General features: G+C 34.4%; 2 protein-coding genes across 4 annotated transcripts; both read left to right on the forward strand.

Annotated features, from left to right (window-relative positions):
- The first annotated feature begins 3782 nt into the window (after positions 1–3782).
- Positions 3783–5133, forward strand: LOC132064848 (uncharacterized). The gene is made up of 2 exons (XM_059457985.1): positions 3783–4497; positions 4833–5133. The coding sequence occupies exons 1-2, from the start codon at positions 3798–3800 to the stop codon at positions 4865–4867; spliced, it is 735 nt and encodes a 244-aa protein (XP_059313968.1). The 5' UTR covers positions 3783–3797; the 3' UTR covers positions 4868–5133.
- A 3923-nt stretch (positions 5134–9056) lies between these two features.
- Positions 9057–15112, forward strand: LOC132064849 (RNA pseudouridine synthase 4, mitochondrial). 3 transcript variants are annotated; one of them, XM_059457987.1, is made up of 10 exons: positions 9073–9498; positions 10342–10386; positions 10545–10685; positions 10809–10856; positions 10929–11027; positions 11548–11661; positions 11772–11873; positions 13262–13373; positions 14215–14261; positions 14348–15112. In XM_059457987.1, exons 1-10 carry the CDS (start codon positions 9220–9222, stop codon positions 14705–14707), a joined length of 1347 nt encoding a protein of 448 aa, XP_059313970.1. In that variant the 5' UTR covers positions 9073–9219; the 3' UTR covers positions 14708–15112. The 3 variants fall into 3 exon arrangements, with proteins under 3 accessions (XP_059313971.1, XP_059313970.1, XP_059313972.1); XM_059457989.1 differs by having other exon boundaries at positions 9081–9498; positions 10947–11027; XM_059457988.1 differs by lacking the exon at positions 14215–14261 and having other exon boundaries at positions 9057–9498; positions 14316–15112.
- The last annotated feature ends 7647 nt before the right edge of the window (positions 15113–22759 follow it).

Genomic DNA, 22759 nt, shown 5'->3' on the forward strand with positions numbered 1-22759 from the left:
CACATTCTTATTTTCACATAGTTAGATGCTAATTAATTAATTTCATTTGATCGCAATAGTTTCTAATGTCAGCATGCTGTAGTCTAAGTCAAATATTTCGCCATGAAGGCCGAAGGGAATTTTTCAGGGCTTTGGATAGTGATAAAAATTCAGTACTTGATGCGTGGATTAGATGCACGTTATTGATTTGAATTTTAATACGGACAAAAGCATGATAAATATATGTAATTGCAGGGATTTGGTCACTTTTAATTTGTATATACTGTTAAAAGTATTTCACACTACCAAATTACATTTTCATCTTATATAAAGTAACCTATCATTTTTAATTTCAAGATCACAAATTCCATTTTTTATGGAGGTTAATTAATTATGTGTAGAATTTTTTTTTTTTTGGATGATTTGATAGCGTTTTTTTTTTTTGTTAACCTATAGATTTTTTTTTTAATTAATACTAAGTAGTAGGTACGTAGGAGTTGATAATACTAGATTACCAAGTTTTGCAAGATTATTACAAACCTAAGCGCTAACTTTTTTACTACTAAAGTGTCCCTCTTGATCTTCCTGCGTTGATTTGATAGCGTTTATAAATAAATGAAGGGGCGCGTCCAATTTTTAGAATCCTTATATCTTGTTCATCAATCATTTTTTTTGGTGATTTTTAAGTTAATAAAAAAAATAGAACGCTTTCACTTCAAAGGAATTTGCTACTGGTACTATTCAACCTTTTCTTCTTTTATTCTTTTTCTTTAAAACAACAATAAAATAAAAGCGTCTCCAATCTGATCTCCAGTTACCAATATTGATCATCTTCGCTCTCATTATTCTCTCAGAAAATGACATATTTCATGCTCAATATAGCAACTTAATTAGGTGCCACGTAACCTTGAAACTTGACAAAACGTTGACAAAAAATTATATTCCACAGGCAACTTTCAGTACCTTTTGATCCTACCTTATTGATGGAGTCATCTTCCAAACTAAATCTTTTACTTCACATTCTTAAATACACTCTTTGGGTAATGTACCAGTTTTCTTTACTCAATATTTGGCTACTTGTCAATAATATTGAAGGACCCTAAACCTAAATAATGCTTTTTCTAAGTCAAAATTTATGTCGCTATTGATAGTATTACATGCAAACTCCCATTCATTTCTGTATAAATACCCAAGCATGAATGTTTTTATAGCATAACCATTCTTACAATATTCCCAAAGTAAGAAGAGCCTAAACACAAAGTACTCGTCCAAATTAATAAAATAATACTTTTTCTATGGCTCAGGTAATTCAATACTTCACAATATTCTTCTTTCTTCATCTCCTTTTGATGAGCTCCGTTTTGTTTCGTGCCACAGAAGCTAGGCCATTAATGGAGCAGAACCCAAAAAAACCTAATTTTCATGTTGTGGTGAAACACTCTGGGCCTAGTCCTGGAATTGGCCATCACGAATATGGAGATTTTGAGAAACCTAGTGATGATTTTGTAGTTGATGTTTTACATTCTGGTCCTAGTCCTGGTGAGGGGCACCATAAGTAATAAATTTCCTCAAAGTTAGCCATAATTTTAAGAAACTTATAATTAGTGGTTCATCTCATGCAAAAGTCAAGAAATATATAGTACTATACTATAAAGCAACAAGTACGTAGGTTGTCAATAAAACTCAGCAATTCTTAAGAAGACAAAAAAGGTTTTACGTGTCGATCACTTGTACCAGATATTGTGGATTATGTCAAAGGTTTGATGCATTTAGTGTAGTTTGTGTACGTAATTAGTTATTCTTCATGTGTGATAGTGAAAGAGGTTGATGCGGTCTCTTCTTGTATAACATGATATAAAGAAATTAAAGTTTATCGCATATTATATTATTCAATAATAAGGAATTTCTTTAAGTACACATATATTTATATCAATGGTTGTAAATGTATACTCATAACTCATTCCGCTGAATTTTCAACTATACAGTTACTGTGACACTTTTTAGTTTTCCACGGGTAGATTAGCCTACCATTTAATTAGCCGCCATTTCAAATTAACAAGTGAAAGCAAAATCATATGCAGTCCAGCTTATATTTTAGTACGTAGGGGAAAGTATCAAAATTCAAACATATATACTAGTTTTTTACTTTGTTCAAATTCGAGGAAGCTAATTAGGTTTCTTCCCCAATTCTGGGAGGAGTCCACGAAAATTCATCTGGATGTACCTTTTAGACGATACTGTTATGAGTTGTTTGATTTGGAAATACGTTATACTGAAATTATAATATGTGGCCGAGGATCATCGTACCTGGGGAGGAAAAAGAAAGGTTGTGGCACCGTACATGAGCGATGTTACTGTAATTATGTTCAAAGAATCATTGTCATAGCCTTGCCAAAATGAAAATAAAAGAAAATCAACAGCTTGTTCAATCCTCTAAATTAAGAATAAAGAATTTGGTGTAAATACTTCTTAGTAATTTTAGGTCTCTTCAGATTCGAGTTGTTGTTGATTGTTTTCAAAAAGAGAATTATAATGCGTATGTTTTAATTACTGGTTTTTAGTAAATAATGACTTTTGAGTAGCTCTTATAAGGCAAAAATCTTACTGAAGCCTTTAAACAACATCGAATGCACATTATCGAGATATATGGATACATTTAGCCACATTTCTGCATATGTATATCCCTCTGTATATTCGCATATGTATACATGATCAGTTAGGGACTTAGTTAGGCTCATGATTAGTGTTAGTTAGTGTTAGTTAAGCTCATGATTAGTTGTAGTTTAGTTGCCAGCTGTTAGTTAGTTAGCACAGCTAGGATCCAGCTGTCAAGGTAGTTAGCATAGTCGGTTAGCACTATATATATAGAGCAGCATACTTGTATACATGACATACTTCTTCATTCTAATGAAATGAGATACTTCCTCTCCCAGTTTTCTTCTCTCTTGTTGTTTGATTGTTCGTGAAGCTTAAGTTCACCATTAATGGTGAAGCTTCATTGATTGATATTACAACTTAATCTCTCACTTTTACATGGTATCAGAGCAAGTATACAACTAATATACCATATCGATATACACTTCTCTTATCTGCATTCCTTTTCAATTTTCTTTCAATTTTGCTGCTTATCAGAATTGTTTGTTCTTCTCATAAGTTCGAAGTTTGTTTTGGATAATTCTTCAATATATACTTTCAATTGGCTCATACGAACTTGCTTAAATCAATTTGTGATCAAAATTCAGTTGAAAACACAATATTGTTTAGTTGATATACGAGTTTACAAAAGGAAAATGGTAGAGAGAAACAACTACTGGTGCTACCACAATCGATGCAACCAGTCTATTGTATATTCATCTATCTGATAGTCCAGGTATCTCCTTAGTTCTAACTCGATTTGAAGGAATAGGATATTATTCATGGAGAAGAGGTATACTTAGATCACTCTCAGTTAAGAACAAACAAGGCTTCATAAATGGAGAATGTAAAAAACCTGATTCGAATTCCCCAAATTGTCGACAATGGGAGACATGTGATGATATGGTGACTCAATGGATCCTAAACTCTCTCAGTAAGGACATTGCAGATAGTGTAAAATATGTTTGTGATTTAATGGAACTGTGGAGGGAACTAGAGGACAGATATAATCAAACCAATAGGGCAAAATTGTTCCAAATTTAAAAGGAGATAAATGACTTGAATCAAGGAGTTTTGGACATCACCACATGCTATACAAAGATGAATAAACTTTGGGAAGAGCTGAGTAACCTGAACTCCAAGTCTCAGTGTAGTTGACATGTAATTGTGGTGCCAAGGATAACATGCACAAGGCTGAGCAAGATAGGAGGTTAATCCAATTCCTTATGGGACTAAATGAGGTTTATACCATGATTAGGGGAAGTATATTGATGATGAATCCCTTGCCATCTATGGCACAGGCCTTTGCTATATTAATTCAAGATGTGAAGCAAAGAGAGTTCAAACCAAGTAATCAGCTGTTTATAAAATCTAGCTCCTTGAATGTTAGTGTGGGTCCTTCAGGTGCAAGTTCCTCAGGAGCAAGCTCAAGCTCAGGTGGAAGGAATTTTAGAACCAACTATAGCGCTGCTAGTTCCTCATCAAACAACAGACCTAGGCTGTTTTGTGAACATTGTAGGAAACCAGGTCACACCAAAGACATGTGCTATAAGTTGCATGGATATCCACAGAATCCAAGCTATAATGCTCAACACAGGCACAACAATACTCAAGGGACAAGTCCGTTCAACAATTTTCAGCAAAGACATCAGAACATACTCGGTCAGAGGTTCATAAAGGGGAAGGGGATAACAACTAATGCAGTTGGTGACTTTGGTGCAAATGAAGGTGCAGAGTCTGAAAAACAGGTGCAGATGAACCAAGCACCAAACATAACCAAGGAACAGTATGACCAACTCATCAATATGATGCAGCAGTTTCACATCACTAATACTGACAGTACAAGTGAAGTGCAAATGAACAGTGGAGCTGTTGACTTTGCAGGTTTTATTATGACATTTAATTCTTCTATTGATTTTAGTAAACCATCATGTGGATGTTTCAAGAATAGATCTGACTTATGGATACTAGACTCAGGAGCCACTCACCACATGACATTCAACAAAAAACAGATGACAAACCTCATTACCCTACCTTACCTTTACTACTTAGACTTGCAAATGGATATAGAGTAAATGTCACAGAAATTGGAAGTGTCAAAATTAGTGCTCAGAGTATTGTTTGTTCCTACCTTCAAGTACAATCTGATCTCCATTCATTCCTTAGTGATGCATCTTAAATGTATTGATTCATTCTCTGACATTTCTTGTATTTTGCAGGGCCTTTAAATGAAGAGCCCTCTGGAAATTGGTAAAATCTTTGATGGTCTATACTTCATTTGTTCAAACTGCATACAAAGGAACACTCCTAAAGATCATAATAAGACTCAAGTTTCTTTTCCTGTTTCTAGTCATTTCTGTTGTAATAGCAAAGTGCAATGTCAAAGTCATCTAAATCTTGTTCCTAGTCTTCCATTTCATGTTACCAAGGTGCATTGTCCAAGTCATTTCCACTCCTATCAACCCTACTCATTTGTAATAAACTCCATTCACAATAATAAAGACAATGTTGTTGATAGTTTCCCTACTGTTTCTCATTAGTTTGATGATGACTTGCTATGGCACTACAGACTTAGTCATGTTCCATTTGTGAAAATGAAAAACATATCCTCAATACCAAAGGGAGTTCTCTTCTAGACAACCTTTCTTTTGCCTTATTTACCCCATGGCAAGACAGTGATTGCCATTTCCCCTTAAAACACACAACACCACTAAGATATTTGAAATCCTCCATGTTGACCTCTGGGGTCCATATCAGACTCTAACTCATGACAAGTTTAAATACTTCATCACCCTTGTAGAGGACTTTAGTAGAACCACTTGGACACATTTACTTAGTTGTAAAAGCAATGCCCTACATGTCATTAAAGCCTTTGTGAACATGGTTGAAAACCAATTCAAAACAACAGTACAAACTCTCAGGTTTGATAATGGTCTAGAATTCAATAACAATGAGTCCACATTATTTTTCCAATCTAAAGGCATCATACATCAGAAATGCTGCCCCTAAACACCATAACACAATGGCATTGCAGAAAGAAAACACAAGCACTTACTTAAGATAGCAATGACACTCCTTTTCCAATCTAAACTCCCAGTCAAATACTGGGGTGAATGCATCTTAACTGCAACCTATATTGTGAATAGACTACCATCTGCACCCCTCAAGTCTAAATGCCCATTGGAGATCCTATACAACCAAAAAACTTTCTACTCACACCTTAGAAGCTTTGGTTGCTTATGTTATCCCACTACCCTAAAGCCACACATAGCCAAATTTAATCCAAGAGCTACTCCACATGTGTTTGTAGGATATCCCTTTGGAACATAGGGTTATAAGGTGTTAAGTCTGATAACCAAGAAAATTCAAGTTTTAAGAGAGATAGTGTTCCATGAGAATATATTCCCTTTTTGTGTATCCACTCTATCTCCTACCATTCATGCATCTCCCTCTCCTTTTGAGCATGAGTTTTCTTTTACTCAGAGTCCTACCTGTGAACAGTCTCCAACAAGTCCTCATCCTACTACTCCCATTATGTCACATGCACATTCAAATACTCAACCTCCCATTTCACCTCCTAGTTTAGTTACACATACACCTAGCTCATCTTACCTAAATGATACCTTACTTGTACCCACTCTTACTCCCTCTTCTCTTACTCCACCAACTAGGATATCCAACAGGACTCACAACTTACTATCTCACCTTAAGGATTATGTCTACACTCTGCCTAACCTCAAACCACCACCTGGTCATTCTCTACAAGCTTCATTTTTGTACAAACACCATATTTCTCCTGATACTCTAGATTCCACAAGTCAGTTACTTGCCATAAACATCTATCATGATTGTAAACCATCATCATATAGAAAAGCTGCCATGGACCCTGCTTAGCAAGCTGCCATGACACAAGAATTCACAGCTCTTCATGATAACAACATCTGGGATCTTGTGCCACTGCCTAGTGGCAAGAAGGCTATTGGATGTAAATGGGTATACAAGATTAAGCACAAGTCTGATGGTAGCATAGAAAGGTACAAAGCTAGGTTGGTTGTGAAAGGATACACTCAACACCATGGCATAGATTATACTGAAACCTTCAGTCCTGTTGTCAAAATGACTATTGTAAGGGCACTCATTGCCCCTGAACTCTAGAGGATACAACCATTCTATGCATGATTACTCCTTGTTTCATAGAAAACATAACGGTTCAGTTGTTTTTATTGTAGTCTATGTTGATGACATTTTGCTTACTGGTACTGATCTTGAAGAGATCACTCAACTCAAAGCCTTCCTACACCAGCAGTTCAAGATCAAAGATCTTGGGAAACTTCATTACTACTTGGGCTTAGAAGTACTATACAAGGATGATGGGATTCTGATCTCTCAAAGGAAGTTTGTGTTGGATCTTCTCAAAGAGTATCACTGTGATTCTCAGTCTCTTTTATCATCACCACTTGATCCCAACATCAAACTCAGAGCTCGTGAAGGACCACTCTTGGATGATCCTACTTACTACAGAAAACTAGTTGGGAAACTCAACTTTCTCGCTAATACAGGACTAGATATTGCATTTGGTGTACAACAGTTAAGTCAATTCATGCAAGATCCCATACAACCTCACTTATCAGCTGCTTTCCACATGCTTAGATACCTTAAGAATGATCCTACCCTGGGCATATTCATGTCATGTACTCCTGACTTTAGAAAGTCTGTTTCTGGTTACATTGTGCTCCTAGGCAACAATCCAATTAGTTGGAAGAGCAAGAAACAAGAAACTATATCCCTACTCGCCGAGGCCGAGCACTGATCCTCGAGAAAGATGGTTGGTGAACTTGCACAAATTTGTATTTGCTAAATTAACTGTCTCATTTGCTAATCCCTTTCCTGTGTTCTGTAATCCACTTTGTAAATTGCCAAGAATCCTGTCTTTCACGAAAGGACTAAGCACATTGAAGTGGATTGTCGCTTTGTGAGGACTAAGCTCCAAGAAGGCCTCATCTCCCTTCATCACATTAGCACTGGTGATCAACTGGCTGACATTCTAACTAAGGCTCTCACTGGTGTCAAGCACCATTCCATTTTAGACAAGTTGACTGTGTTTACCTCACCTCCAAATTGAGGGGGGTATCGAGATATATGGATACATTTAGCCACATTTCTGCATATGTATATCCCTCTGTATATTCGCATATGTATATATGATCAATTAGGGACTTAGTTAGGCTCATGATTAGTGTTAGTTAAGCTCATGATTAGTTGTAGTTTAGTTGCCAGCTGTTAGTTAGTTAGTTAGCACAGCTAAGATCCAGCTGTCAAGGTAGTTAGCATAGTTAGTTAGCACTGTATATATAGAGCAGCATACTTGTATACATGACATACTTCTTCATTCTAATGAAATGAGATATTTTCTCTCCCAGTTTTCTTCTCTCTTGTTGTTTGCTTGTTCGTGAAGCTTAAGTTCACCATTAATGGTGAAGCTTCATTGATTGATATTACAACTTAATCTCTCACTTTTACAGCTCAACCAAGTGTATTAGATGTCTCCTTTTGAAAGAACTTTTGTGAATGGAGATAAATTACTACATGCGTCAAGTTTGTGAGTGAGACTCTTTATTGGTATAAATTACATATAGAAAACTTGATATAATTTCCTGTTAACTTTTAATCTCCGCTTGTTTTTATTTTCCGATAGATTACAATATCTTTTTATTTGCGCTTTGTATAGACTATAGAACATAATACTAAGATTGTTCCTTGTCCAATTTACAACATTGTTTTTAATCTAATTTAGTTTTTATTAAATCTCCAACTTTTAAAATTTATTCTCCGATGGTTGTTAGCGTTTGGTGTACTTATAATTTGGGATTATTATATTAGTAAAAGGCGACCAACAATATTGTCAAAGGCTGGGATAATAATGACGTCCCAATCTTAATAAGAGATTTGGGTTCGAGATAATGAAGTCATATTTGATAGGAAATCTTTATTTCCAAAATGAGATTTTCTGGTGCAAATCTGAGTTAGTCGAATTCCAAGGTATATCCCAGATACCAAACAACAACAACATATCCGATGAAATCCACGATTAAAGTGCAGGGAAAAGGTAAAATGTACGTACCTTACCTCCATCTCGGAAGATAGAGAAATTTGCTTTCTCAAGACCCTCATTCGAGAAAGCGTGATGAGAAAAGGTGGAGATAAGCGAAGCAGTTCAAAGCGATACGAAAATGAAACCAACAGCGAAAAAGCGTGATAAGCGTTATGAAAAGCAGAAGCAAGATATCCCGGATACCAAAAAAAAAAAAAAAAAAAAAAAAAAAAAAAAAAAAAGGGACGATTTACACTTTTTTCTTTGTGTAAACAACTTCATTATATTAACTTCATAAGACGTTCAGCACTTTGAGAAGCAACTTTTTGAAAAACTTTTCCAAATTGAGGAAACAATGAAAGCGATAAGTTCAAGGACGAAACTGTAACATTGTTCAAAAGTTCAGGATCATTTTGAAAGACCCCTAATCGTATCGGTCAAATAATTGAAACGGAATCCGTTAAAACCCCTCTCGGGTCATCACAAAAGCCCAAAACCTACAAAGAACCACCGCTATGTCACTACTCCGGCGAGTCGTCAAGACACCGCACTCATCTTTTTACCGGTGTCAGTGTTACTGCGCCACCACAGTAACTGATAATAAAAATGAAAATGAGAAAGGCAATAAGTGGTTCACCCTACCACCTTTTACTGCCGCCGTTAACGGTGCTGCTTTAGGGAGGGAGCTCGCCGGTGTTAAAATGGATAATTCCGTCACAGCACTTAAATGGATTCAGCGTTGCTGCCCTGAGTTGCCTAAGTCCCTAGTCCAGAAACTTTTTCGCTTAAGACAGGTCGCATAATGTTACCATATTTAATTATTTTTGTTACTATGCTTCTTTACAGATTAATGGTGTCGTATCTTTTTATGACTGTATACTTTTAAAGGAAAAAGACATCAAAGATACAACTTTTTTTGCCTAAATTTCCTATAATATGCCAATGATATTTATTTAAGTTGCATATTCCGAATAGAAAGTTCCGTAATTATATAGACATGCATGGTTTTAAGAACTGTTATTTTTGTGGAGTTAGGACAAAGGTCCATTTTTAATTATTTTAATAGAGTAGTGTTTTGTTAAGAATCATAATTAAAAATGGACCTTTGGTCTAACTCAACCAGGCTAATCATAAAATTTTTGTTCAAGTACAATGCAATGCTCATGGCTGATATTTACAGTTTGTCATCTTATTTGAACTTGTTTTCAGCTTTTTGACTGGGCATACTTTGTAAAAGATAATACATTTCTTTAACAACTTTATGGAAGAATATTTCCTGACGAATTCCGCGACTATTAGTAGATATTCTAACTTCCAATATTTTGCAGCTATGTTAGATATCATGTTTCTTTCTGCATTTGTTTTTTTAACCAAAAGTAAGACAATACTGGATGATGCAAAATCTATATATGGAATTTGTTGCTAAACATATTATTATGTTAGAGATCTCTTGCTCTCTCGACATGTTAAAAGCCATTGTCAGGGATGAACACATTATTCTCAATTATGAGCCTTCATCAAGTTTTGACAAGAATTACTTATTACATGTCTTACTTATCAAAACTAAAAGAGAATTACTTATAATGTTTCTTCTACAGTATGTCACACGGTTGATTTAGCAATGTTGTTTTTTCCAGGTTCGAAGAGAATCTTCTAATGTTGAAGAACAGAGACCCAAGAGGGTATGATTTGTTTCTCTTTTGGGATTTAATTGTTGATTCTCACATAAGATATCTTCCTAGTCTCATCTATTGACATCTCAATGAGATGTATTCTACTGCTATCTGACCAATTCTATGCATTTTCAAAGTCTTAATCTAATATCTCATGTTTCCGGAAGGTTTCTGCGAAAGAGTCAATGAACATTGGAGATCGAATATTTCTTCCAATAACTGTTGAGAAGTTTCCCTCCGAGAAAGTAGTTGATTACCCTTCTAGTGAAGAAGAAAGGAAGTTTGTACATAGCCTCGAATTGTATAAGGTCCAAAATCTATTGCTCATTTTTGGACTTACATCCCCAAACCTATTGCATATGAAGGGGAACGAACACAACCTATGTGCTTTTTAAGTCTGATGCAGTTCTGTTTTCCTGAAAAAATTTCAGGATCCAGAGATTATTGTGGTCAATAAACCTCCAGGAATGCCAGTTCAGGTTAGTTGTCAACACCCAAGTTCTCTTTTTTTTTTTTTTTTTGGGTTGTGAGAGTTGATGTTCTTCTTACAGAAATGGAACTTTGGACAGGGTGGAATTGGCATAAAACGTAGTTTAGATGAACTTGCTGCTAAGTATATGAAATACGAGTACTCAGAGGCCCCTCGCCTGGTAAGTTTCATGGTTTCTGCGTTTATATTTTTTCCAAATCAATTGCCTGTTTTTCTTTCTTTAGTGTTTGTTCAAAATCACAATGGTCATATCTAGGATGTACTATTAACATTTTATTTATTTGTTCTCTTTTGTTTTTCTGTTTTCATTGATTTAACAAGTAACTGTAGCTGTTTTTGTCCTAATTTTTCTGCAGCATTTTGTACTCATTGCTGTGAAAAGAAATATGTGCATAAAATGGACATCTCTCTCTTTAGCTAAAGTCTAGAAACTGTGCACATGAAACAATAGATTTTGTTTGAATACTTCCATATTGCTAGACACGAGTTTCATGGATGTTATGCAATAAGAAAATCTCTCTTCCCTGTGTGAAGCTACTCTAATTGCTCTTCCCTTTCTTCAGCTACTTATTTTAGAAGACATTCTAATTTCTGAATGTCCTTCTGTTTGTCTTTTGAGTACCCTTCTGGTGAATCTTATGTCTGTCTGTCCTGTTGCGGACAAGCTTATTGATTATTAGGTACACAGACTGGATAGAGACAGCAGCGGACTATTGATGATGGGAAGAACACAATTAAGTGCTTCAGCTCTGCATTCGATCTTCCGTGAGAAAACATTTGATACACAAAATGAGGTATACTGTTACTCCTTGCGATATATTATGGTGAACTTGCTAATGATCGCACTATTTTCCCAATTCGATTTTCTTTTTCAAACCTGATATATTGCCTTTCTCTTCTAAAGGATCTTGAAAGCAAGAAAAGAATTTTGCAAAAGAAATACTGGGCACTTGTCATAGGATGTCCAAGACGCTCCGGAGGGATAATATCAGCACCACTGGGAAAGGTTTGGCAAACTGATCTTGTTTTTAGCGAATTTAAGCAACTCCATGTATTAAGATGTATCAATCAATTTTAACAATAAAAAAGAGGATGTATCGATCAATCTTAGAAAAACTATCTATCAATCAACTATGTTTCTATCCCAAATTAGTTGGAATTGTCTAGATGAATTTCCCACTTTCATTCTAGTCTATTTGAGCATGTTCATCCCAATACTAAATAATTTATCTTTTAAGACAATTTAAGGGGAGTCCTATAACAAATAGGAAAACAAAAGACCGGGGGGGGGGGGGGGGGGGGGGGGGGGGGGGGGGTGAGCCCTTAACTTTTTCTTTTTTTCGGGAAGTGAAGACTTATATATAAGATTTTTAACAACCTTGTAACAGATGGCTTCGATATCTTTATCAAAAAAGATGGCTTGTATTTTAACAAATGAAAAGTTAAAGAGTTTTCTGTGTCCGAAATAACTTTAAGAACTTTGTTAAGACTTCATTATAATCATGTAGATTCTAATCCGAGATGGACTTCAATTCGTGTTCATTGACCTGTATACTATACTCGTTCTTTGTTGCTCGGGGTTAGCTCAATTAGCAAAGGTTGAGGGACTTGTGGCTTAAGTCACAAGTTCGAGCCCTGCACCATGCGAACTAAGTCTGGCATAGAAGTGGAAAATGGTAGAGGGGTGGACCCCATCATCTCCGAGTTTCGAAGGATGCTGTTGGCCCCAACCAAGAGTTGAATCTAGATGGATTTTTTGATCATAAAAAAATATTCGTTCTTTGTTAATTGGAGCCTCGTGATTCAAGACTCAATTTCATTAACTCCAATGAATTTTACTATGTAGTTGCATAATTGACTTGAATATCTCAACCTCATAAAAGAAATGCATTGAACATGTCCCCATAAAGGTAGAGGTAAGGTCTGCGTACATCTTACCCTCCCCAAACCCCACTCGTGGGATTACACTGGGTATGTTGTTGTTGTATAAAAGAAATGCATTGAACATGTCAAACTAAAATCTATATGATTATGATGTTTTTTCCCCTTAATTTCTTGCCTAGAAAAATGATGAATGCACAACTAATATATGCACAGGTATGAATAACTATGATAACTATGAATCTAGGGAAAATGCCAAATTTTCCCTGAACCCCTACCGGTACTCAATCGTATCATATGCACCCTTATTTTCTAATGGAGCTCCAGCTAGTTAATTATCGGTGCTGGAGCTGTAGAGTTGCTATGTCTGGGACCGTAGGGGGGATTTCATAACAGAAATTCGACCTACTCTTTTCTTTCTCCTGCATCAATTGTTTGATTCATTGATAAACATTTTTTTTGCTAAGGAATACGCTTTCTGTAAGATTGAATTCTTAGCTTTCCTTCCCTCAGCTGGTGTTGGACAATGGGAAATCTGAGCGCATCACAATTATGCCTGATGTCAGAGAACCATCGGCACAGTATGCTGTAACAGAGTATCGCATCATTGGATCCTCCGAGAAAGGTTAGTTTTGGATGCTAACCGGAATACGTACATAAACAAAGGCATGTAACTTGATGGATGAAATGCGGTCAGTTATTTATTCCTTACAAATTACACAGATCAATCATAAAACTTGCTGAGGGTTCTCTGCATCCTCTCTCTCTCTCTCTCTCTCATATATATATATATATATAGAGAGAGAGAGAGAGAGATATATATATATATATATAGAGAAGAGAGAGAGAGACCGAAGTTCTTGTTGAAGAGAGTTGTAATTCTTTTGAGTGGACTCCAACTTCATAACAATTTCTCGTTAATAATTGAAATCTCAAATGATTATGTGAAGTGTGCAAATTTCACCCATACCTAAAGAGTAATCTATAGGTGAAAAACTTCTTTTTGCAAATCATTTCAATAAATAAGCATGATATTCAATTCTGAATAGTTCAAGATGGAGGCAACAAATAAAGGTCCTGGATAGTTGGCAATATTAGGGCTTATGCTATTGTTGAGCTGCTTTTTGACATAGCATGAATTTTCTTTATTGGAAAACGGGAAAAACTCCTCATAAGTATACTTATTCGAGGATAGATTTTTAATTGCAGAATGCACCTACGCACGTATTATCCAAATCACTCTTAGTTTTTCTCTTGCTTATACAACAGAAAGATGTGCTAATGGTCAAAGTTAGTTACTAGCGTAGCTTGCATTATTTGGATTGGTACACAATCACTTATAAAGAATTTGGTTGCTTGTTTTGGTGGAGAGGAAGTTCCTCGTTTGATTTTAAGAAATCAACTGTCATATATCTTCTCAAACAGCTTTGTCTATGGATATATATTTTTCTCTTTTGGAACTGTAGGCTACACATGGCTAGAATTATCTCCACTTACCGGCCGAAAGCACCAGGTACAGGAAACTGTTTTTCTGTAATGCTAACTTCAATTTTTGCTGTTAAGCTAGTGACTGATCATTTCGCCATCTCTGTTTCGAAGTTGCGGGTTCATTGTGCTGAGGCATTAGGGACGCCGATAGTTGGGGATTACAAGTATGGTTGGCAAGCTCATAGAAAGCTGAAACATCTGCCTTCACCAGCTTCAGCTGTGAACCGAGGTGCGCAAAGTCCCAGGCTAAAAACAGATCCCTTCAGCCTTCGTTTAGGGAATGGAAGTATTACAGACAAGCAGCCTCATCTTCACCTTCACTGCAAGGAGATGGTTTTGCCCAACATTTCTCTAGCTTTGAAACGAGCTCAAGTAGTTTCAGATGCTGATCTCGTACATGTTGAAAGTATCAAGCTGGAAGCTCCTTTACCCTTCCACATGCAAAGAAGTTGGGATTGCTTGAGTTCTTGATTTATCTTAGAATGATGGCTTCTACTGAACACAAGTGCACTACAGAACTGGAATGAGGATACTAACTGGAGAACATATGGTTATATTATTACATCTTCCCGCGAGAACTTGGGAATAGATGATGTTTCCTTGTGGAACGTCAAGTCACGAGACCATTATTTATGCGAATGTGATGCACTTGTAGTTAACAAGATCATCGCTGAATGAAGAGAGTTTCTTGGGCTATTGACTTGAAGTTGGAGCATAATTCATTACTCTGAAAGTTGGCAGAATCTTGATTGCAGCTGGTGCTGTAAATGTTCCCTGGCAATTTCTAGGCATTTTTTTAAAGTTTTCTCAATCCACAGATCTCTTCTATTCTTTTTAGCGTGGTTTATAGTCATTTTAGGAGTTTTGGGCCAAAAACATCCTTAAACTATACCCCAAACTTTACTACATCCTTAACATATCCTCCTTAGCAGAAAACATCCTCCAAGTATTTAAAAGTTAACAACTTCCATCCTTCTGTTAGAAATTGTCAAAAAACTAACGGATCCCACAAGAACATGTGCAGCTCACGTGACTCTCAGCAGAAAATTTTCTCCATAATTCCTTTACATGCTGTAAAAAGCTACTCAAAAAGAAAATTAGAAATCTCTGACACCATTGTTTGATGTAACAAAAAATGTTAGGAAGGTGTGAGGAGATATGATCTACTCTTCTTCTCCTTTACGAACTGAAAGGAACTGGAGCTTAATTTCACACCATCTTCACCTTCTCCAAAGCCAAATTATAGTGAGATCAACAGTTTTTCGGGGCAATCTGATAGAGAGGAGACCAAAATTCTGATCTTAATGTCTGGCATTCGAGTTTCATTCTCCATTATTAGAAGTGGAAGTCTCCAGCAAACACCACTTCTTACGGTCACAGATTCAATTGATGAGAAGAAACACATTTCAAATGGTAGTTCTTTGATGTTAAATCACATGAAAACTAAATGGAAAAAAATTGCTAATTAGCAGGTTCTGCATAATGCTAAACGCAGTTGCCAGACAATATTATCGGCGTATCTCAGAATGAAGACTTGATTTATTGGAGAGAATTGAAATGGTGCATAGACGTTTTGCTTTAGTTCTTTACAATATAGGTTTCAAATTGAAGGATCAACTTGGCCAAGCATACTGGAGATTGTGTCTCATCTCAAAATAAGGCAGCTATGTACATTCTGGATAGATTTTAGTTAAGGTATTTTAGTACAAGTCTTTGTATATTTATAATATCCCTTTTGTATTTATGCTTTAGAAAGTTTGTTAGCTGAGAAGGTTCTTTGGCCTTCGTAAGGCATCTCCTTCTTGTATATATATACATGGTACACAGAAATCAATACATGAAGATTGTTTCACAGTAATATTTTTCTTATCCAAACCCTAAAAGGGTTTAAAGAACGTAGTATATGACTTTTCTCTTTCATATTTTTTCTGCTTTCTTTTTGAAATTATCAAGAGCTCCTTGAAGGAAAATGAAAGAGCAAGGAAATGGATGACCTTCCTTTTGGCCTGTAAGGAAATTCTTCAAAATAGTTTCTGAAGATTTACTTATTTAGAGAGTTTTGCTAAGAGTCACGTACACCTGCACATGTTTTTGTGGGATCCGTTAGTTTTTTTTTGACAATTTCTACCAAGGATGAAAGTTGTTAACTTTTAAATACTTGGAGGATGTTTTCTACTAAGAAGGACATTTTAAGGATGTAGTCTAAGTTTGGGGAATAGTTTAAGGATGTTTTTGGCCCAAAACCCGTCATTTTAGAGTTGGGTAAAGTACGTATATATACATATTAAGAAGAAATATTTACTAAAGGTAACAATAGTTTTATATTTACATAACATAACATTACAAATCCTATACAAAACATACTTTTGAAAAAAAACATTATCTTTTTTTTTTTTTAAAAAAATAATTTTTTTGGCTCAAAAATTTATGTATGAAAGTAGTATGAAATGTGTATATCTCGCTCAAGGCTTAAAAATTTCTCTCAAAATTTAGTGTATGAAAACGGTATGAAAAATGTATGAAATGTGTATATCTCGTTCAAGGCTTAAAAAATCCGCTCAGAATTGTGTGCATGAAAATGGTATGAAATTTGTATCTCGCTCAAGGCTTAGTAGGCGTTTGGACATGCGATTTGAAACTATGGTTTGAAATCATGAGATGAACTCAGCGTTTGGACATTTTTTTTGAGATGGAAATCAGCGTTTGGACATGCATTTCATCTCATGGTTTCAAAACTTTTAAATATAAAACTTGACCCATAAGTTTATATTTTGTTAAAAAAAAAAAACCTATAAATTGGTAGATATTTTTAACAATTACCCTCACCAACCATTTACCAACCTTTATTTATGTCTACCATGTGGGAGGTTTATATTAAAGAGTAGTTACATTTCATGTTAATTTTTCTTTTTTATTGAACTAAAGTTTGATCAATTGATGTTGTATTTTTTAGAAAGGCCTTTTAGTAGCGTATTAATTTTGTTATGAACTATGACTTGCTCATTTGGTAATATTGTATAAGAATTGAGAATATTCTGATAGTTTTCACAACTTGTGGGGTTTTTATGTTTATAAGAAAAATTACAACTTAAGAAATCCTAATTGCATGTCTAAACATGGTTTCAAATCATGGTTTTAAACCATGGACTCAAACCATGTCCAAACGGCTCCTTAGAATTTCGTTCACATTTTCGTGTATAAAGTTCATGTTAGATTTCTGGAAAATTAATACAACTATAACAACATTGTATACAACATTCAAGACTTAAAATAATCGCTCAAATTTTTGTGTATGAAATGTGTATATCTTACTCAAGGCTTAAAAAGTTCACTCAAATTTTGTGTATGAAAACGTATGAAATGTGTATATCTTGATCAAAGCTTAAACATTACACTCAAAATTTTATGTATGAGAATGGTATGAAATGTATATATTTCGCTCAAGACTTAGAATTTCATTCACATTTTTCGTATATAAAGTTCATTTGGTATGAAAAATATATTAAAAATTTCGCTCCCACATACATATTTCATACACAAAAATTTGAGGTAATTTTTTAAGCCTTTGAGCAAAAAAAATTTAAAAAATAAATAAAAATTATTATATATTTTAAAAAAACAAAAAAATATGAAAATCTGTCATGTTTGGTAAAATATCATTATGTTTTATAAATAAGAAAAATAATCTATATATTTTGTAATAAAGAATCTTAAGTAGGTACCCTATGTCATTTTCCTTTAGAGTTTAAGGTTCTAAAACTATTTTGGTTGTATTAGTCAAGTCAAAAGCTTGTATGGTTGGGCCTACATGAATTCGGCCCGTAACGTGAAATAAGCCTTGTATCCGGTTTTCTTTAGTAGAGGACTCTCAGTTTAGAGACATTACTGCAGTTCAGGTCCAAGTCCACTGGACAGAGTGGGCTGGGCATCAGTCCTTAGGCCAGAACCTGGACTCGGCCCATTAAATAGGTCAGACTCAGGCTGAAGTTCACATATACCTGATTTTGGGACCGCCCCACTTAAGGGATATTCGCAGTGCGCAAACATTTGCAAGCTTATCTACTTCGAGACACCTTCAGACATACGGCTGAAGTTTTTTATAGTTGAAATTAAGGCACATTCATATAGGTGAAGTTGAACCATTTTTCCCTGAATCTTAGACATATATGGTTGCAGTTTAACCAATTTTTTGCGTGAATTTTCAGTCATGTGTGGCTGAATATAATCATTTTTGCGTGAATTTTAGCAATATGTGCTGAATTTAGTCATTTCTGCCATTACCAACATGTAACTTGAGACACCATGCCTAAAATTGTTCTGATGTGGTTAAACGCATAAAAAGTTTAAAAATTAAATACAGGTTAAATAGTGGTGTACAAATAATATGCCCGAGAAATTTTTACTCAGATTCATACCTCGGTTACATTTTTCTTTAATCTGACGACGAAAGGCTTCTTCGTTAGTCTTGGCGTTGGCATCAAGCCCGCAAAAGAAGCTTAATGTTCCTAACTATAGGATTTTCTTTTTCTATTTAGGTAAAAGATGAGATCGAATATCGAAGGACCAAGCTGTCAACTTCATTTGTGGAGATTCTTGGAAATCAAAACACCAGATTCTTTTTTTTTTTCCTTCCAATTCTGATGCTATGGTTTATTTAATTTGCATTATTTCTTGCACGCTTTGAAGTCAATTGTGTGCATTGGTAGGTTTCCGGTCAGATGACAACGTTGTCATTTGATTAAAGACGTTCGTCCTAATCCGTTATTTTTAGAACGGTTGACAAACTTAATTTTCCCCAAGACTAATGGGACAAAAGAAAAGAATTTGTGCTTTATACCACAAAGACACGTTATTGACTTTCATGAAGTTTAAATAAAAGGTTTAGAGCTATCATCGTATTGATTTTATTAAAAAGACATTTAAAAGAATAATTGAAGTTGTTGAAGCGAATACTTGTTTTTCTTTTTCCCGATTTGAGAAAGTTGGTACTACTTCTGAGATTTGAGTGTTACCCAACTGATAGAGTTTCTAACGCTGTTTGTTGATAAGAGGTGTAAAGTTCAAATTTTATTAGACCCTTTTCTGAGCCTTGTGCCCGAAAATTTTCCCAAAATGTGCACTTTGGACCAAATATTTTTTACTGGTGTATTATTTCTACAAGTTGTTCTATGTCTATCTAAACAACCTTCCAACCTCCCAAAGGTAGGAATAAGGTCTCAAATACACTCTACCTCCCGGCATCCCCACCTTGTAATATACTTACGTATGTTGTTGTTGTTGGTGTGTTTTTTACAAGAATACCATAAGTGTGCAAATTGCACAAGTATAACGTGATTTTAAGGTTAAAAGATAATGGAAAGAATAGCTGGACTAGTAATTTCACTGTTAATCGCGATTTACAAATTGTATTCTCTTCTGTAAGTAAACTTTATAAATCTTATTGAACACAACTTATTGTTAACCTCATCTCCCTTGTGTCTACGTCGGTTTATATTATACTAGCCAACTTGTAAGTTGCATTATACTAATATATGATTTGCAAATTTATGGAATTCTCATAAATTAACCCATTAGTTGGATTTTTTTGGCTAAAGTGCACATTTTTCCCCAAAAAAATCCTCGTGCCCTCCCTCACCCACATTCCACCCTGTCCAAAAGAAATACTAGAAAAATGAAAGAAGTAATGTTCCAACGCAAAGGAGGGAGTAAAACATGATTTTAAAAGTAGGGCATTAAATTTTAGTAAAAGATGGTTCATAAAGTAACAATAATGTTACGTCTGAACTGTGCCGGGAGACACAACTTTATCATAATATAATCTGTGTAAAAATCTTTTAAGCATACTAATTAGCTTCTCAGCCATCACCTGATGGTCGGTCCTTTGTTAACAAAATAATATCGATGTTATTAATAATTGAATTCACCGACATATTATAGAAGAACATCACACGGATATACAGCTTTGTTAACATTCAACAAGAATATCCCTAATTTGTATTTTACATAGAGGAATCAGTATCTTAATTGTTCTAATATTTTCATGATTCTGCTGTCTGCACGTCGTGCACAGCATATGTATGACATACAGAAATCTTTGGTTTGTCTTTAAGCCTGATCATTGGAGGTGTCTGTTACGATAATTTGTTATGGAAGAGGTGGGTTTTAGAGAAATATTACTCTTTAATAAAAAAGAATCCTAAAATTCTAAACCAGAATAGTACTCCTTTACAACAATTTGTTTGGTACAATTTGACTCAACACGAAGGTTAAGAAAGAAATGCATATTCTTAAAACTTGTAAAGATATAAGCTAGCTATAACATTTGTATGATTAAAAGATTTTTGAAACTCGTAATCTTAAACGATATTATATTTATTTGGCTATAAAAATGCATCAAAGATAACATTAAAAGTTTAAAAATAATTATTTTCAAATATATAAATGAGTCATTCCTTTTTAATAAGCTGATAAATAAATAAAGCCAGACAAATTGGGACTGAGGGAGTAATAGAGAAATTTAAAGATGGATGGATTTTTGCCCGCATTTAATTCAAATAGTAAATAGAACTGTTTTGTACTATCTGTTTTTCCTAGAACTCTGTACATCAAGGCTTGATTTTGTTATTACTACTTGAGGAATGGAATCTGAATTTTATGCACATTGAAGGGTTAGAATTAGTGGGGAAAAGCAGCTTGTGTAGTTGAATCATGTTGTTTAGGGGTGTACATGAACTGAGTTGGTTCGGATTTTTCAAATACCAAACCAAACTAAATGTGTCGGGTTTTTAAATTTATAAACCAAACCAAACCAATAAAATTCGGCTTTTCAACTTCGGATTTTCTAAGTTATTCGATTTTTTTTGTTTTTTTCCGAAAAAGTCTTCATACAAAACATATGACTTTTACTTCAAATATTTCTTTAGTCCTAAGAAGATAAAACTATATAACTAAGGTGTTTCTTAAGAAAATAACAAATTGGTGAGATGGGTGATGACATCGTATTAAAATATTCAACAAAAAAGATAATAAAATCGGTTAAAATAAGTATTGCTAATTAATAAGCTATCAAGAAAATGACTTTAATCTAAATACTAAGTTATGCTTAATTAAGTACGGCTAATAAGTATTAATTACATGACAGAGAAAATAATTAAGCTATGTATTTTTACGCTCTAAACTATTATGCAAAACTAAAGAATAGATATCCAACATTACTGTCATTCCTAGTGTTAGAATGGAATTTCTTTTGTTAAAGATTAGTGTTGAGTTGGTTTTAATTTGGATTTTATTTGAGTTACTCACATCCATGAGATATAAAACGTATTGACATTCAAAATTCTAAGTTCAAGTTTAAAATAATATGATAAAAGACTTAACTATGAAAAAATTTAGGAAATATTTACAAATAAATATTTTATGTATAAAATGTTTTAAAAATCGAATACACGTAATGTTGGGTCGGTTTGATTCGGTTTGACTTTTTTTAGTTAAAACCAAACCAAACCAATTATGGTCGTTTTTTTTTCCAACACCAAACCAAGTCAAACCAAATCACTAGTCGAGTTTTTTTTTCTCACTTTGACTCGATTTATCGGTTTGGTGCGGTTTGTCGGTTTGCTTTGTACACCCCTATATTGTTGTTGTTATAATCGTGATTGAGGCATGAGTTGGTGAGAAAGCCACATCAATATATAACAGCTCTTTTTTTTTTTGGTTAAAAATATATAACAGCTTACTATAGCATGGATCGATTATTGGATATATTCTATTTTTAAATAGGAAATATTGTACTAAAAGATCACCTTGTGGAAATGACACAATAAATATATTCCAAAAAAGAAGAAACGACGTGAACTCTGATTCGTTAGTTGTAGCGGACATGTCGTGGGGGCATGTCTACTTTATCCCATTAGTTCTCTACTTCTTTATATACGAAAATATATGTATGTATAGATTTAGGTTTACGCAATGAAAATAGTACAAGCTAAGAAAGTAAAATTTCGATATCACAGCTAATCAGTAAAAATAAATTTATCCATTAGAGATTTGGAGATAAAGTACGAGAGTGTGTATTCCCGAGCATATGCTGATTAGATACACTTACAGAAGAATCTTACTCACAATCGATGTTTACACTAATTAATACTAAAACGTAACATTTATTTTACGCACAATGTTATCGCTAAAGCGGCTAATTATCTTCAATTAGAAATCATGTTAAATTGCGTTGATGAAAAACTTTTAGTGAAATTTGAATTCTACACCTATGACCTAACTCATACAAGATGAATAGGGTGGTAGGCGTTTGATTAAGTGCAAAGAATTCTGGCGTTTGATTAAGTGCAAAGCCTACATAACATAATTTTTTTTTTTTCTAATAACACAATGGACCAAATAAATTTTAACAACTAGAATATATAAAAGAATAAATGAGAATTAATATTGCATAAAATAATATTAACCAACAAATTGGCAAGAAAGTAAAATTTCGATATCACAGCTAATCAGTAAAAATAAATTTAT

This window comes from Lycium ferocissimum, chromosome 7 (genome assembly GCF_029784015.1).
Source record: "Lycium ferocissimum isolate CSIRO_LF1 chromosome 7, AGI_CSIRO_Lferr_CH_V1, whole genome shotgun sequence".
Classification (NCBI taxonomy): Eukaryota; Viridiplantae; Streptophyta; class Magnoliopsida; order Solanales; family Solanaceae; genus Lycium; species Lycium ferocissimum.